The 16,974-nt window shown below is 38.6% G+C and overlaps 1 protein-coding gene across 2 annotated transcripts in view; it reads left to right on the top strand.

The window, feature by feature from the left end:
- Nucleotides 1-16,974, top strand: part of B3GLCT (beta 3-glucosyltransferase) — a 115,317-nt gene that overhangs the window by 80,395 nt on the left and 17,948 nt on the right. For both annotated transcript variants that reach the window (XM_027590510.1, XM_027590509.1), the window contains 2 exons: nt 2,978-3,077; nt 16,019-16,138. In XM_027590510.1, coding sequence (XP_027446311.1) covers nt 2,978-3,077; nt 16,019-16,138 — 220 coding nt within the window. The remainder of the gene's footprint in view (nt 1-2,977; nt 3,078-16,018; nt 16,139-16,974) is intronic.

Genomic DNA, 16,974 nt, shown 5'->3' with positions numbered 1-16,974 from the left:
TTGTATCCATTCTGTCACCCTGTGTCTTTTGATTGGGGCATTTAGTGCATTTACATTCAGGGTAACTATTGAAAGATATGAATTTAGTTCCATTGTATTGCCTGTAAGGTGACTGTTACTGTGTATTGTCTGTGTTTCTTTGTGGTCTATGTTACTTTTAGGCTCTGTCTTTGCTTAGAGGACCCCTTTCAGTATTTCTTGTAGGGCTGGTTTGGTTTTCCCAAGTTCTTTTTGTTTGTCCTGGAAGCTTTTTATCCTTCAATTTTCAATGACAGCCTAGCTGGATATAGTATTCTTGGCTGCATATTTTTCTCATTTAGTGCCCTGAATATATCATGCCCGCCCTTTTGGCCTGCCAGGTCTCTGTGGATAGGTCTGCTGCCAGTCTAATGTTTCTACTGTTGTAGGTTACAGACCTCTTGTCCTGATCTGCTTTCAGGATTTTCTTTTTGTCTCTGAGACTTGTAGTAATTTTACTATTAAGATGTTGGGGTGTTGACCTATTTTTATTCATTTTGGGGGGGTTTATCTGTGCCTCCTGGATTATGATGCCTGTTTCCTTCCCTAAATTGGGGAAGTTCTCTGCTATAATTTGCTCCAGTAGACCTTCTGCCCCTCTTTCTTCTTCTTCGGGGATCCTAAGTATTCTAATATTGTTTCATCTTACAGTATCAGTTCTCTCTCGAATTCTGCCCTCATGATCCAGTAGTTGTTTCTCTCTTTTTTTCGGCTTCTTTATTCGCCATCATTTGGTCTTCTATATCATTAATTCTCTTTTCTGCCTCATTTATCCTAGCAGTTAGAGCCTCCATTTTTTATTGCACCTCATTAATAGCCATTTTATTTTTATTTTTCTTTATTTTTTATAGCCATTTTGATTTAGACTTGGTTAGATTTTAGTTCTTTTATTACTCTAGAAAGGGATTCTGTAGTATCTTCTATGCTTTTTTCAATCCCAGCTAGTAGCTTTATAATTGTCATTCGAACTCTGGTTCCGACATCTTACTAATGTCCGTAATGATTAGGTCCCTGGCAGTCGGTACTGTCTCTTGTGCTTTTTGAGGTGAGTTTTTCCATTTTGTGATTTTGTCCTGAGAAAAATAGATGAATGAGAGAACAAAATGCTAAAAGAGTAACAGTGACCCCAGAAAAATATACACTAAACAAATCAGAAGAGACCCGAAACCGGCGGGGGGTGGGGATAAAACAGTATGATCAGGCTGTGGAATAGAAAGAGCTACACACTAGACTTTGGGTGTATTTTGGTCTGTTAGAAGAAACTGCCTCCCAAAACTTTAAAGAAAAACTTTATACATATACATGTATATATACATGTAAACACACACAAAAATAAGGGTAAATACGATGAAGGGATGAAATATGACTGTAAAGGAATTGATAATATGTTGGTTGGAAAAGGAAAGAACAATTAAAAAAATAGAAAAAGAAAAAAAATTAAAAAGATTAACTTTCGAAGACTAACGAATCATGAGAAAACAACCATGAATTTTTTTTTAAATCTTTAAATTTTTTATTATGTTAATCACCATATATTACATCGTTAGTTTTTGATGTAGTCTTCCATGATTCATTGTTTGTGCATATCACCCAGTGTTCCATGCAGAACGTGCCCTCTTTAATACCCATCACCAGGCTAACCCATCCCCCCACCCCCTCCTTTCTAGAACCCTCAGTTTGTTTTTCAGAGTCCATCTCTCTCATGGTTCGTCTCCCCCTCCGATTTACTCCTCTTCATTCTTCCCCTCCTATAGCCATGAATTCTATGTGCTGTATTCCCCTAGCATTGGAGTTCTGACATTCTCATTGATCTGTAATCTTGGTCTTGGCTCGCTGTTCTTGCTGATCTTCTGGGGGAGGGGCCTGTTGCCGTGGTTCCCAAATGTCTTTGCCGGTCGTGGAATTGCCCCACCCTTGCCAGGCCAGGCTAAGTAATCTGCTCGGGTTTGCTCTCCATAGCTTTTGTTCTCTGAAAGCTTTCCATACAGCTTTGGAGGACAGCCATATTTTATCAATTCCTTTTTTAAAATCTTTTTTACTTTCCACTTTTACAGTCATATTCTATTCCTTCATTGTATTTAACTTTTATATATGTGTTTTTCTTTAAAATTTTGGGATACAGGTTTTCTAACAGACCAAAATATATCCTAAATCTAATGTATGACTTTGTTCTAGTCTCCTGCCTGACCACATTTTTTTTTCCTTTTTTCAACCAACTTATCAATTTCTCTTTTAAAATCTTTAATTTTCATCTTTACAGTCATATTCCATGTATATACACGTGTACATGTATATGTATAAAGTTTTTCTTTAAAATTTTGGGAGGCAGTTTCTTCTAACAGACCAAAATACACCCAAAATCTAGTGTGTACTGTTGTTTCCCTATAGTTGTAATGCTTGGGGTTCTAACAGTTCCTTCAGAATATACCTAAGGAAAGGTGCCAAGATTCTGTAGTTTCTATGAGGCTTACAACTTTGGAGCAGATAGTAGTTCTAGCTCTGTCTCAGATTAGCTAAGTGACCTCCTCTCTCTGGGTTTCCCATTTCCCCATGTGTGAAATAACTGGCTTAGACTTCATGATCTCTGAAGTTCCCACTGTTCTACTAGGTCTATGGAAATTAGAAAAGGCTAATTTTTAAAATTTCTGTGTGTACATATCAGGATTGAAGCTTTTAAAAAAATTTATAAAACATATAATTCATTTTAAAACATTAAAGATTTACTTAAAGGGAGAGTGCAGGGGGTGGAGAAGGGCAGAGGGGGAGAGAGAAACTCAGACTCCTTGCTGAATGCTGAGCCCAATGTGGGGCTCCATCTAATGATCCTGAGATCATGACCTGAGCTGAAACCAAGAGTTGGATGCTTAACCAACTGCACCACCCAGGCTCCCCTAAAATGAATTATATGTGCATTTTAAAGAAAATATGACACTCTAAGTTTTCTTCTTGCCTTTCCTAGGTCATTGTGGAAAGACATTTGCCATTTTGGAAAAATTTCTGAATCACAGCCATGACGAAATAGCATGGTTGGTCATTGTGGATGATGATACATTAATAAGGTAAGGAGTCCTTCTCATCCTAGGATGACTTTAAATTCTACATATATTCATATTCACAAGCTATGATGGGTACTTTTGCTCCTAGCCAAGATGGAGTAACAGGGACTAGATTTACCCTAACATCTGAAACAACTCCCCCAAAAGGACAAAATATATGAAATGAGGGTTTTTAAGACACAAGATTTAAGAAAAATCCAGTGGATACATTAGGCAAGAAAGGACAATGACCCCTCAGACACATGAAACATAGGAGGTGAGTTCTACAACTACCCCAGCTAACTGCCTTAAGGAAGTATAAATAGTTGCTGAGGGAGGGGAACCTAGGTGGAACCTGGGCAACCCTGGAGTTGAAGAGATGATGCTGAGAGCCTGGGGTGACTGAGGCCATTAATTTGCAGGACAGAGCACTGGAGAGGGAGAGCTGCAGAGAAGGAGAACACCAGAGATCTGTGGGGCCTCCCTTTAAGTACTGATCAGTACAAATGTGTATGAAGAAACTACTGGAGGCTGGGGAGAGAACCAGCCAAAATGATGAGAGGGGATGGTGGCCAACACACAGGGCTGAGTATAGTACCTGTTCTCACCAGCCTCACTGTGAAACCTTGGATTCATAGGGTATTGGGTAAAGTATATAGAAGTGTCTTGTTTTAATAGCAGGGAAACAGCTAAGGCTGGATTAAGTACTGCTCCAGTCCTGCCCAAGAGATCTTAAAAGACCTCCAAAGAACAAACTGTTTCCAAGTAACTATTCTGCATCCAAGAACAAAGCTCAAGAAGATTTCTAGGAATACCAAAATATCCATAACCCAACAAAAATTCATAGGGTTTGGCATTCAGTCAAAAGTTATCAGACATGCAAAGCAGTGGGAAAACACACCCATAATGAGAAAAATCAGTTGATTAAAATTACCCTAGAAATGAGTGTTAACTAGTTGTTGTAACTAACAGAACTGGTAGTTATAACTTAATAACTCTTCCCTTTATTCAAAAAGGAACCTGAAAGGTATAACAAAACTGAACTAGAGATGAAAACTACATTGTCTGAGGTGAAAAATCCAGTGGATAAGATTAACAAGTTAGTTAGCTATTGCAGAAGAAAATATGAGGACACTGCAATAGTAACTATACAAAGGAAATACAAAGATAAATAATTTAAAATCAGTGAACAGATCATCACTGAGCTGTGGTACGGTCTCAGGTGGCTTTGTATATATGCAATTTGGAGTTCCCCAAAAGGGCACCTGACAAATATTTAAAGAAATATTTTCCAAATTTGATGAAAACTATAAATCAGCTGATACAGACACTGATTCCAGATCGGTGAACCCTAGACACAACTGTGAGCATGGAAGCATAGCATAATCACCTCCAACAATGGGGTCTTTTTCAAGGACATCTTGTATAGCATTTATTATATCTGTAACCACTTGTGTCATCAATCTTCAGTATATATTAAAAGTTTTGCCACATTTCTTCATATTTACTAGCACTAATATCTAATTGCCCAATGAGGCCTTAAATGTGTTTTTTTGCTTTGAGCTTGTCACCTTTTCCTTGTAAGACTCTGACGTCATTCTTGGTTGCATGAACTTTGACTTCTAAGTCATGAGGCTGAATAATTGCAAGATTTAGAGTCAGGTCAAAAATTCAAAAACTGAGGGGGTACCTTGCACAGCTTAGTTGGTTAAGCATTCAACTCTTGATCTCAGCTCAGGTTTTGATCTCAGGGTCATGAGTTCAAGCCCCACTTTGGGCTCCATGCTGGGCATAGAGCCTACTTAAAAAAAATTCAAAAACTTAAAAAAGGAAGTGGTCAAGAAAGGGAAAAAGTGAAAGTAGAATTTTAGACTCAAAGAAAGAAAAAGGCAAATTCATATCTGGAGTTATGACTAAAACACCCCACAGTAAACAAATTCAAATGAAAATTTAATAAGGGACATGGATGAAAATTAGGAAGGTAATCCAGAAAATGGGGTCAAGTAGTTAAAAAGGTTAGAAAAAAACTGGTTAAAATGAAGAGGCAGTGAAGCCCAACACATGTATAATTGGAGTTCCTGATTGAAGGAAAAAAATCAAAAACAGAAATAACATTACCAGAAATAAAATAGTACCTTAATGTGTATGTTGAAAGGGCCTACCTAGTAGGTGCCATGGAAAATTCACTTGGGACCCTCAGCTTCTTCACATGGCTGGGTAAAACTACTAGATTTTGATAACTTCCTCTGAGTCTTGAGGCAAAATGATGAAATAACTGTAGAGCAAGAAATTAAGACTGGCATCAGACATCTCAGAATAACATAAGTACGGAAACAGGAACAGGTTAAACTCAAAAAATTGTGAATCACAAATTTTACATGCAGCTAAGATTCTCTTAAGTATCAAGGCTGTAAGAAATTAATGTCCATGAACTAAGGGAGCAGTGTGCACATGCTGCATCCTTCCTGGGGAATATATTAGAGAACTTCATGCAAACGAGAGATGAAATTTGGGCAAGAGGACTGATGGTAGACAGTTCATATATTTAACTGTAAAAATAGGGTTGGGGGTGTGGGTAGGGGAATAGTATATAAATGTAATATGTTGACAAAGCAGAAACTTGCAACTTTAAAAAAAATGGAAAGAAAAGGGAAAGTAGAATAAGACATGGCTTACTGTATAGCTCAGATGGGATTCAAAGGATACCATGTAAAACTGACAGATCTAATAAAATGTTAAATAAGAAAGCATAATAAGGCATAAAAAGTTAGATACAAGATAATGGGAAAAACTTGTCCAACACAAAGAATTTTTTTTAAAGGAAAAATTAAACACAGTAAATAGTGTATAATTAAAACAAAGCAATTTCAGTGTTGAAACCAAATATCAGTCATGTCACTAAATTTGAATGGGTTTAACTCAAAGAACTTTTCAAATTGGCTCATAAAGCAAACCCCAATTCCGTACTTTTGTATAAGACATACCTAAACATAGTTCTTCAAAAAGCCTAAAAATAAAAGGATAAAGATTTGGCAAACCAATGAGAATAAAAAATTCACTTCCCAACTCTAAAAGCTGGGGGGAAGAAAAAAAATCACAAAGCCAACCCAAAAAAGCACAAGGAAATAATAAAGATACATGCAGAAATGATGAGGTAGAGAAAAAGATCAAATTTATCAAAATTTTGTTTCCTTGAAAAATTGGTACTGAATGCTTTTCTCATTTAATGGTATCTCCTGGAAATCAAAGTGCACAATGTATTTAGTATGCTGGTCTCTGTAAGAATGAAAAGGAAATAAAGCATACCTGTGTCTCCTTATCTTCACAAAAATAAGTAAGGGACAGATGAACCAGTAAACCATGAAGTTGGTTTCTAAAAGCGTTGGTAGGAGAAGAGGATAGATGGAGTAGGGGAGGGTGGGATACTTCTGAATCTCTTTTAATTTAGTTGAGTTGGGGAAGCCTGCTCATATTTTACATATTTGAAAATAAGGACAGGAGAAAAGTCAAAGATAGAGGGGGAAATGAACTCCACTGTGTTTCAGTGAACTCCACTGTGTTTCAAATGAAAACATCATCACACTGAAGGAAAAATGGTTTCCCATTGCCACATCTTGGACAAGCATCATATAATTAAGGACAACAATGAATTATGAACCATTAAAATTAGGACTCAGTGAGTTCATGCTTATAAGAAGTAGAAAATAGGTATGTTCATCAGGGATATTGACCTGTAGTTCTTTTTTTGTAGTGTCTTTATTTGGTTTTGGTATCAGGGTAATGCTAACCTCATAGAATGAAGTTTGAAGAAAAGCTTTTCTTCCTCTTCTGTTTCTTGAAATAGTTTTGAGAAGAGGCATTAACTCTTCTTTAAAAGTTTGACGGAATTCACCTGTGAAGACATCTCGTTCTAGACTTTTGTTGGGATTCAGTTTCCTTGCTGGTAATCAGTCTGTTCAGATTTTCTGTTTCTTCCTGATTCAGTTCTGGGAGGTTGTATGCTTCTAGGAATTTATCCATTTCTTCTAGGTTACCTGAAACTAATATAACACTGTACGTTAATTACACTGGAATTAAAATAAAAAAGCAATGGAAAAATGATAACTGTCCAGTGGAGAAACCAGACAACAACTTGACTGGGTGGTCAGAATAGGTATCACCAGTGAAGATCAGAAGGACATCGTGTGTCAGATGCAGCATCACACAATACTGTGACTGGGAATGTATGTGTTGGACTTTATCATGAAACACCAGACAAACCCAACATGAGGATCATTCCATTAAAATTAGGGGAGGTGCTTTAAAAATACCAGTGTCATGAAAGACAAAAGCTGAATAACTATTACAGATTAAGAGAGAATAAAGTGATATGATAAATAAATGCAATAAGGGATCCTGAGCTGCATCCTGTTCTGAAGGGAAGATGTGCTATAACAGACATTGGGTCAATTGATAAAACTGGAATATGGTGGTAGCTTAGATATAAGCATTTATTTTCAGTTTTGGAATCCTAATTAAGGCTGCTATGAACCTTTGTGTACATATCTTTGTAAATATATCTATTTATCTTGGCTAAATACCTATGAGTAGAATGGCTGGAACATATAGGTGTATATTTAACTTAAGAAAATTACTGTATTAAAGTTTTTGAAATCCTTAAACTTTTCCTGTTCTTAGGACATTTATGTATTTAGGGGAAAGGGGCATAATGTATGAGGCTTACTCCCAAATATTTTAGAAAAGAGAAAATATGTATACACACACACGTACACATGCACATATACACACATACATCTATATATAGACAGATATAAATATATGAATATAGAGAGAGAAATATTGAGAGCATTATAAAGCAAATAGGGTAAAGTTAACAACTGGTGAATATGGGTAAAGGATATAGGAGAGTATTTTCCATTGTACTACTCTTGGAATTTTTCTAAAATCTTGAAATTACTTCCAAATAAAATGTCAAAAAATAAAAACCATAGGTTAGAGTAGACTTTCATCTGGCAATCAGTATTCTAACAAAATGAAGGATAAAAATCATATAACCATCTCAATAGATGTATAAAAAGAATTTGACGAGATTCTATTCGGGATAAAAATTCTCAACAAAAGAGATATGTTCCTTCTAAGCCCAAACATAATAAAGGCCATATGTGAAAAACCCACAGCTCAGATCATCCTCAATGGTGAAAAATTGAGAGCTTTTTCCCTAAGGTCAGAAACTTGTCTTGTTTCCACCCTCACTACTTTTATTCGACATAGTCTAGAAGTCCTAGCCATAGCAGTCAGACAAGAAATAAGAGGCATCCACATTGGTAAAAAAGTCCAACTGTCATCTTTTAGATGACATGATATACATAGAAAACCTTAAAGATTCCACCAAAAAAACTACTAGAATGAATTCACTAAAGTTGCAAGATTCAAAATTAATATCCAGAAATTAGTGTTTCTATACACTAAAACAAAGTCACAGAAAGAGAAATTAAGAACACACCATTTGCAGTTGCACCAAAAAGAATACCTAGGAATGAACTTAACTAAAGGGGTGAAAGACTTGTACTCTGAAAACTATAAAACACTGATGAAAGAAATAGAAGGTGACACAAACAAATGGAAAGATATTCTATCCTCACGGGTTGGAAGAATATTGTCAAAATGTCCTATTACCCAAAGCAGTCTACAGATTCAGTGCAATCCATGTCAAAATATCAACAGTATTTTTCTTAAAATTAGAATAATCCTAAAATTCGTAGGGAACTACAGAAGACCCCAAATAGCCAAAAAGCATTGTTGATAAAAAAACAAACAAACCTGGAGGTATCACAGTCCCAGGTTTCAAGATATACTACAAAGTTGTAGTAATCAAAACCATATGGTATTGGCATAAAGACAGATGCATAGATCAGTGGAACAGGATAGAGACCCCAGAAATAAGCCCACATTAATATAGTTAATCTATGAAAAAGGAGGCAAGAATATACAATGGGCAAAAGTCAATGTTTTCAACAAGTGGTGCTGGGAAAACTGGACAGCAACACGTAAAACAAGGAAAGTGGACTGTTTTCTAACACCATACACAAAAAATAAACTCAAAATGTATTAGAAACCTAAATATGAAACCTGAAACCATAAAAATCTGAGGAGAGAGCTTAAGCAATACTTTCTGTGACATTGGCCATAGCAACATTTTTCTAGGTATGTCTAAGACAAAAAATAACTATGAGACTACATCAAAATGAAAGGTTTTTGCACAGTGAAGGAAACCATCAACAAAGCAAAAAGCATCAACCTACTGAATGGGAGAAGATATTTGCAAATGATGTATCCAATAAGGGGTTAATATCCAAAATATGTAAAGAAGTCCTACAACACAAAAAAACAATCTGATTAAAAAATGGGCAGAGCACCTGGATAGACATTTCTCCAAAGAAGACATACAGATGGCCAACAGGCACATGAAAAGATGCTCTATCAGTAATTTTGAGGGAAGTGCAAAATCAAAACCACAATGAGATATCACACCAGTCAGAATGGCAAAAATCAAATGCAAGAAACAAGAGTTGGCAAGGATGTAGAGAAAAAGGAACTCTTTTGTGCTGCTAGTGCTAACACAAACTGGTGTGGCCATTGTGGAAAACAGTATGGAGGTTCCTCAAAAAGTCAGAAGTAGAAATACCATATGATCCAATAATTCCATTATTGGGGGATTACACAGGGAAGAGGAAAACTCCAATTTGAAAAGATATATGCACCCCTCTGTTTATTGCATTATTTACAGTAGGCAAGACATGGAAGCAGCCCAAGTGTCCATTGATAAATGGATAAAGATGTGGTGTATATATATAGAGTGGAATATTACTTAGCTATAAAAGAAAGATCTTGCCATTTGTGACAACATGGATGGACCTGGAGGGTATTAAGTGAAATAAGGTTTTTGTCTTTCTCAGTCGGAATTATGATTCCACTAATAGAATATAAAAAAATAAAAATAAATCAGACCTATAAAGAACTGATGATTGCCAGAGAGAAGGGGAGTGGGAGATTGGGCAAAATATGTGAAGGATAGGGGAGATACAGACCTCCAGTTATGAAATGAGTGAGCCATGGGAATAAAAAGCAGAACATAAGGAATACCATCCATGATACTGTAGTTAGCAATGTAATGGGACAGAGGGTAGTTATACTTGTGGTGAGCATAACATTGCATATAAACGTGTCAGATCACTAAATTGTACCTCTGAAACTTAGGTAACATTATGTGTCCATTAGACATACACACAGAAATCAGTATTATGCTGTTAGAAAATCTCTATGCAACGCTAAGCTGTGTTATATATGATTTTGATAGCATGTAATCTTAACTGTTGCCATACTGTTTTTCTTCATTTCTGTGCCTCAAAATTGCCTGATATGGTAACATATTGTTAAATAAAAGTTCCTTTCCTGGATGAACAGCCAATCCACTTGGATAGAATTGGAGATTCATCTGCTTTATCCACATTTCTAGTTTTTAGCAAAATGAAGCACATGATAGTTGTCAGACTCCGTTTATGATTCTTTAGCTTTAAAATTATATCATGAGTAGGGAAATGGTTGATGTTAAAAGGAAAAGAAACCCAGATGAGATGTTAAATCCCAGTTATTTTAACCTCAGAAATTATAAGTTGAGGGTTGAATTGACATGTTTACAATATGCAGGAGGAAGAGAAATACTTTTCATTTCTTCTCAGGTCAAGAAGTAGATGTAAATTTGCCCCAGAGGTCTTTGAGGTTTGTTTGTTTGTTTGTTTGTTAATACATACAGACTTTTACCAGCTGAAGGCTTCCGTGGCCTTAGAGATCTTTGAGTATATTCTCCATAACTGAATAGTGTCTTACTAGGTATCTGCAAACTTCCTCACCTTCCCCTGCAGAGTTATCAGCTGACTTCCTGAAGACAGATTCCAAACTAGGTGCCTAGAATGTTTACCTTGTGTGCCCCAAACACGACAAGTCTCCAAGATAACGTATTCCGGCCACTGAGAAACTGTCAACATTGTCAGTGGCCTTGACCTCCAGGCAGATATAAACATGATTAGCAAACTTGTGAACTTTTAGTACCATATTTTTAAGCAATTTTTTTCACACGTTAAATTTATTTTCTTCACTTTCAGCTTTAGGCTTATTAGCTGGGCTGTTTAAGATGCAGGAGCGTGGATTGGAAAGGTGTCCTCCTCTCTACTTCATGCACCTCCACTTTGACTTCTTAAGACCCTACCTATCCCCCAAAAGAAGAAAAATGAAATTCTAGAGCACCAGTCTTCTAGATATTAATACTTCTCTGTAAGAACTTATGATTAATAATTTAGAGAAATACTGGATATATCCACCTCTTGGACATGCACGATGCTTGTCAGGCTGGAGAAACATTGAAATTTATTTAGCCAATTAAAAAAAATTAATCTGAAATTGACCAGGCAGCAACTCTTTTCAGAAAACACTGATTAATGTCATGAGAGAACTGGGGATTTGGTAGAGTGTGACCTGGCCAGCTCTAGTTAGAACATACAGTGGAAGGACTTTATAAAGTATCTGTAAGTGGTGTAAGTTCTTCAAACACAGAAAAGCTAGCCCTTCTCAATATCAACCTTTGTCTCACCTTTAAAAAGCTATTTCTAGATTTTAATTTCCTACAAAGTTTTTTTCTTCCTTCATCCTTATGGCAGCTCTCATTGCAGGCATTTCTCTGATCGGCTCCTAGATATTCTCATTGCCCTTTGTAAGCTATCTTGTTGACTTGTACAAAGTACAGTTACCAGAGGTATAAATAGACAAAAAGACAACTCATGTGGCCTTACTCGGGGGGAAACATATGCATGGCTGTGCACCATAATTGGAAGGTTTCCTGGAAAGCCTCATTGCCCAAATTCCCTTTCCCCACCTGCCAGCCATGTGCCTGACATGGACCTCATTTGTACCTCAAACATTCCATTATTGGGGGGGGCACCTGGGTAGTGCAGTTGGTTAAGCATCCAGCTCTTGGTTCCAGCTCAGGTTGAGATCTTAGGGTCGTGGGATTGAGCCCTGCATCGGGCTACGCCTGCTCATTGCAGTCTGCTAAAGTTTCTTTCTCCCTCTGCCCAGCCCCCCACTCCCCTCACGTGCTCGCTTGCTCTCTAAATCTAAAAAAAAAAAAAAAAAAAATCCATTTGGGGGCCATTAAAAAAACGAAAAGATACCAAGTGTTAGGAAGTGGCAGAGGGTCAGTAAGGTCTCCTCCAGACTGAGAAGTCCTTTTAATACCAAAAAATGAAGCAAGTCCCTCCATACCTGTTCACAGAATTTTATTCTGGGTAACTTACCGACGGGTGGCTGGGTGGGCTGACAGACGATCCCAGACGATCCCGGCTATAATAGACTCTTAGTCTCCGCCCCTATTCGAGGCCTCTATCCGGCCCTTTCACCAGCTCTTATGGTGTGAGGGGCATGGTGGGGAGGGCTCACGGTAGTTATCTAAAGTGGCACCACCTGTGCACCAGAGGGGAGCACAAGTCCCACAGGTGGAGTCAATGTTGTCAGCACTCCTACACTCCATGCCCTCCCCACCTGACATCGTTATGGCCCATATAATATTTACTCTAGTACCAGATACCAAGAGGGGCCTTGCATCCCGGTGCCGCAGCAGCAATACAAATAGCAACAGGAGCTTAACCAGTACCACTACGGGTTTTTCAGCATTCCGCATTCTTGAGGGGTGCGGCGATGACCAGTCTAACTACTTCCTGCTGAAGAGGGGTGCAGGTCAAGAGTTGAGGAATGAAACTGCCTTTCAACCAATTGCAGAGATTCTGTAGTACTAAGTTGAGCCCCCATCCTTTATAGAGCCATTACTCTGGAAGTCTTGCATATAGTCTTAGCATTTTAGTCTACATTTTAATAAGGCCAATTAGGTCAGTTCATTTGAACAGTGGTCCCATTTCAGGAGGTGGTCTTGCTGGTGGGCTTTCAAAGTCAGGCCTATAAGTGTGCAAGCAGTCAGGTAGAAAATTAGCCATATATGCAAGAAAACCAAAAGAATTCAGGGTCCAGCCTAGTTTTAGAAGAAAACAATCAACATTCAAAGACAATCAGAACTAGAATCTAACACCCATAAAGATAAATCACCAAATCAACTTTTTCCTCTCTAAAATCACCCTCATTTCTATCAAAGGTAGCCAAATTAAGTTGTTTGTGGGGGCACCTGGGTGGCTCAGTTGGTTAAGCATCAGATTCCTGATTTTGACTCAGGTTCATGAAATCAAGCCCCATTAGGCTCCAAGTCCAGCATGGTGTCTGCTTGAGATTCTCTCTCCCTCTGCCTCTCCCCCACTTAGTTTCCCCCTCCCTCACTGCCAAAAAAAAAATTGTTTGTAAAACAAGTCCAATTTTAATAAACTTGGCCTAATTATTATTATTTTTGGCCTATTTACATAAATGCAGTAAGAATAGTGACTGGCCATTTAGGTTCTTCTAAAGCTGCTTTGTTGGAACTTCTCATAAGGAATTTCATATTGACATTTAACAGTCTTTGGAGGCCAGAAGCCAAGCCAAATACTTGCCATCAGACTTGCCTGCAATACCTTTAGTTTGAGTTACTTCCACTCTTCTTGAGGTTCCCCCCAAAATATCCTGTGGTTTCTGAGACTGCCAGGAAGTAACCCTCCTTACCTGGTAAAGGCTCCCAGGAACCCTGTAAACAGGGACCAGGTTGAATTAATTTTTTCAAGGTGCTTCCTTGGCTCCATAAAGTCAACCTTAGCACCTTAAAACTGGCCCTATCAGAATCTATGCAGGTCTCTCTCAAATAGGACCTTCCGGTCATAGCCTTGGTAATATAACCACTGTTTCCAATGTTCCATTACAAGAACATGTTCTTATTGAACTTATACAAAGAACTATAATTGATTTCCCATTTTGTTGTTGCCACAAGCCCCAGCCAAATCCTGGATATGAACTTACATCCAGTCCACAACTCACATTTGGTATTAGTATCCCTATTAGTATCCCTAATGCCTATACTTATCTTTCCATAGATAAGTGTGCATTCAGCCAGTGACTCTTAGTGCTAGTACGGTCTGTTGGTTGGCACAAGACCAGTAAATGGTTAATTCCACCTGGGACCTCCGGTTGCCCCCTATTGCGCGCACGAGAGGGGCAACACTGGCCTACCTCCTAGTCTCTGGGGGGTAGGTGGTATCCAGGTAGCAGGGGGGCACTTGGCAACACCCCTGGCTTTTTAGAGCCTTCCTTCAAGGAAGTAAACTGCTTTCCCTTAGGCAGTGCCTTCTAGAGGCTTAGCAAGACCGAATGGGTTGTTTGTATTTTCTCTACTAGTCCCAGATCATATTAGATCTTGCTACCGTTGTTTATGAGCTCTTGATAGGCCCCCTTTCCACCATTTTATCATTAGGAGGATCTTTTATTTTTCCCTGTTTTTCAGTCTATTTCCCTTTCGGTTTCATGTAAGTCTGCCATCATAGCGGCTACTATAGCAATGGGACGTTTAACCCCAGGGACGAGAACAGATACTAAAATCCCATACCCTGCCCCTGGGGCTGACTGTGAGATATGGACATTCGTACAAGAGGAATGTAATTCTTTATTTGGGCCACCAAAATGCTGGGTGTAAATGCCATGTTTCATCCCCAGTTCTTCCATAGAACTTAACTAAAGAGGTGAAAGACCTTCTGTAGAGGTCCCGTGCAACGGAGGGGAGGGAACAGCCTCCTCATTAGACCAGGTTTTCCTAATGCTAGCATGTATCCAATCAGTCAGATTAGCTAAGTGCCTGCAGTTCTCACCCATACCTGCAGTATATAATCTTTGTCACAAGGCAGGTTGAGCCATGGCTTAGGCCATTTTTGATGTCTCAAATCCATTTACCGTAATACCATGTTCTCCAGTATCCCACAGTCATAACACCCAAGCTGCCACCCTTTCTGAGCCCTTTTGCTTCTCCACCATTTCACATAGGTGTTTTTAGGGCATCCCTGTACTCACACACTGGTCTGAAATGCTCAAAAGACCTGGCCGAGTCTCCCCACAGAGTGGGGGCTAGCCAGCTTGGGATTTTCCCCACGCACAACAGGCTCCCCCCAGCATAGCCTCTTAACCCATGGCTTGTTTGATTTTCGGTATCCTGCCCACTGCGCCAAGTGTTAGGAGGTGGAGGAGGTTCAGTCATGTATCCTCCAGACTGAGAAGGCACTTTAATACCGAAAATGGAAGCAAAAGCCACTCCATCCTGTTTACGCAGTTTTACTCAGGACAACTTACGGTTGGTTGGTTGGTTGGTTGGTTGGTTGGTCGGTTGGTTGGTTGGTCGGTCGGGACGGTAATATGCAGCAATTCTTTGCCACTATTCAGTTCAGACCTTAATCCCCAGCTTTTATGGCGCCAGGGGCGTGGTGGTGCTGTCACAGGGTAGTTACCTTAAGTGGTGCCACCTGTGTGCTAGAGGTGAGAACAAGATGGAGGACCAAAGATGGAGTCGCTGTTGTCGGCACTCCTACACCAAGTACACCTGAAAAGATTTGACAGTTCACACTTACTGAGAAACAGGACTGGTAGAAGTGAGCTAAACATTGGCCACCTTTACTTCATTAACCTGCCACCCTATTCACCCAGTCTAGGCAGCCATGTTCTGGCAGTGGCTTATTAAAACTGGGAAGTAAGCCCCCTGGTTTTTTAGTCTCTCTTCTGTTTACAGGAATATAGTGTCCACTGACTTTTTTTCTTTTTCTGAAAAAATGCATTTTTTCTGTAAATCACTTGAATTTCATCTCTAAATGATTTCATATTGTTATCATACTATAATTATACATATATACATATAATTACATACTATGACCAGTGGGATGTAAGAATCATAAACTATTTACTGTGAACACACTTTTGAGTTTAAGTCATTATTGCTTATGTTCTCTTTGGAATTTTAGCATCTCCAGGCTCCAGCACTTGCTTAGCTGTTATGACTCCAGCGAACCAGTGTTTCTGGGAGAGCGGTACGGCTATGGCCTGGGCACTGGCGGCTACAGCTACATCACCGGAGGAGGAGGGTAACTATGAGCATGGCTTTCTGCACATACTCTCAGCATTAACTTCAGTTTCCGCGATATAGGGCTCGGTCTGTGGCGGTGGGACCTATCCTGATATCTAAGTGCTCTGTAAATGGCAGCCGTTTCTGTAATAGGAAAGTGAACATTAAATTTGCTAAATATGAAAAGAACACACTAAAGAATATTTTACCCCACGAAGAAATATAAATCGTTGTCAAGGTATTGGGTAGAAATGTCCCTATAGGAATAATTGTTTCTAGGTAGCCAATTAGTTTTGATTGGTTAAATGAAAAAAGAAATTTGGATATAGATTTTGTCAGAAAATAAGTCATTAGACTTTTAAATTATCTAGTGCTAATAAATCATGTTTTGGAGAAGAGTAGTATAGAAGTTTAGACTTAAGCAATTAAATGATATTTGTGTAGGATTTATAGGTTTTAAATAACAGTGAAAAGTCAATGTCTTTAAATGAAGTATCTGCCTAATCTCTTGTGGGGAAAGATTTTGATTTGATTTATATGGGTAAGTCAATGGAGCAATTAGCCTTTCTATTATTTCTGTAGTCTTTGCTATTGGGGTATGTAGGGAAAATCTTAACTTGGTATAAACTATAGTGATTTAAAGTCATTCCAACAGGTATTTACTGAATGTCCACCATGTGCTGAGCAACATTCTTGGCACTGGTTTCCAAACATCTGAAGGGTCAGGACTTTATATTCTTACTTTGCAGTCCCCGAGATCAGAATAGTTCCTACTGCAGGACCTCAAGAACCACATTCCAGGGGTTCTGGCTGATTCAGTGGTTAATATAGCATGGCTATGGACATGACTCTTTC

Source organism: Zalophus californianus, chromosome 3, assembly GCF_009762305.2.
Source record: "Zalophus californianus isolate mZalCal1 chromosome 3, mZalCal1.pri.v2, whole genome shotgun sequence".
In the NCBI taxonomy this organism is placed as follows: Eukaryota; Metazoa; Chordata; class Mammalia; order Carnivora; family Otariidae; genus Zalophus; species Zalophus californianus.
The sequence above is the reverse complement of the archived record's forward strand: the minus strand, read 5'-3'. Positions and strand labels throughout refer to the sequence as shown.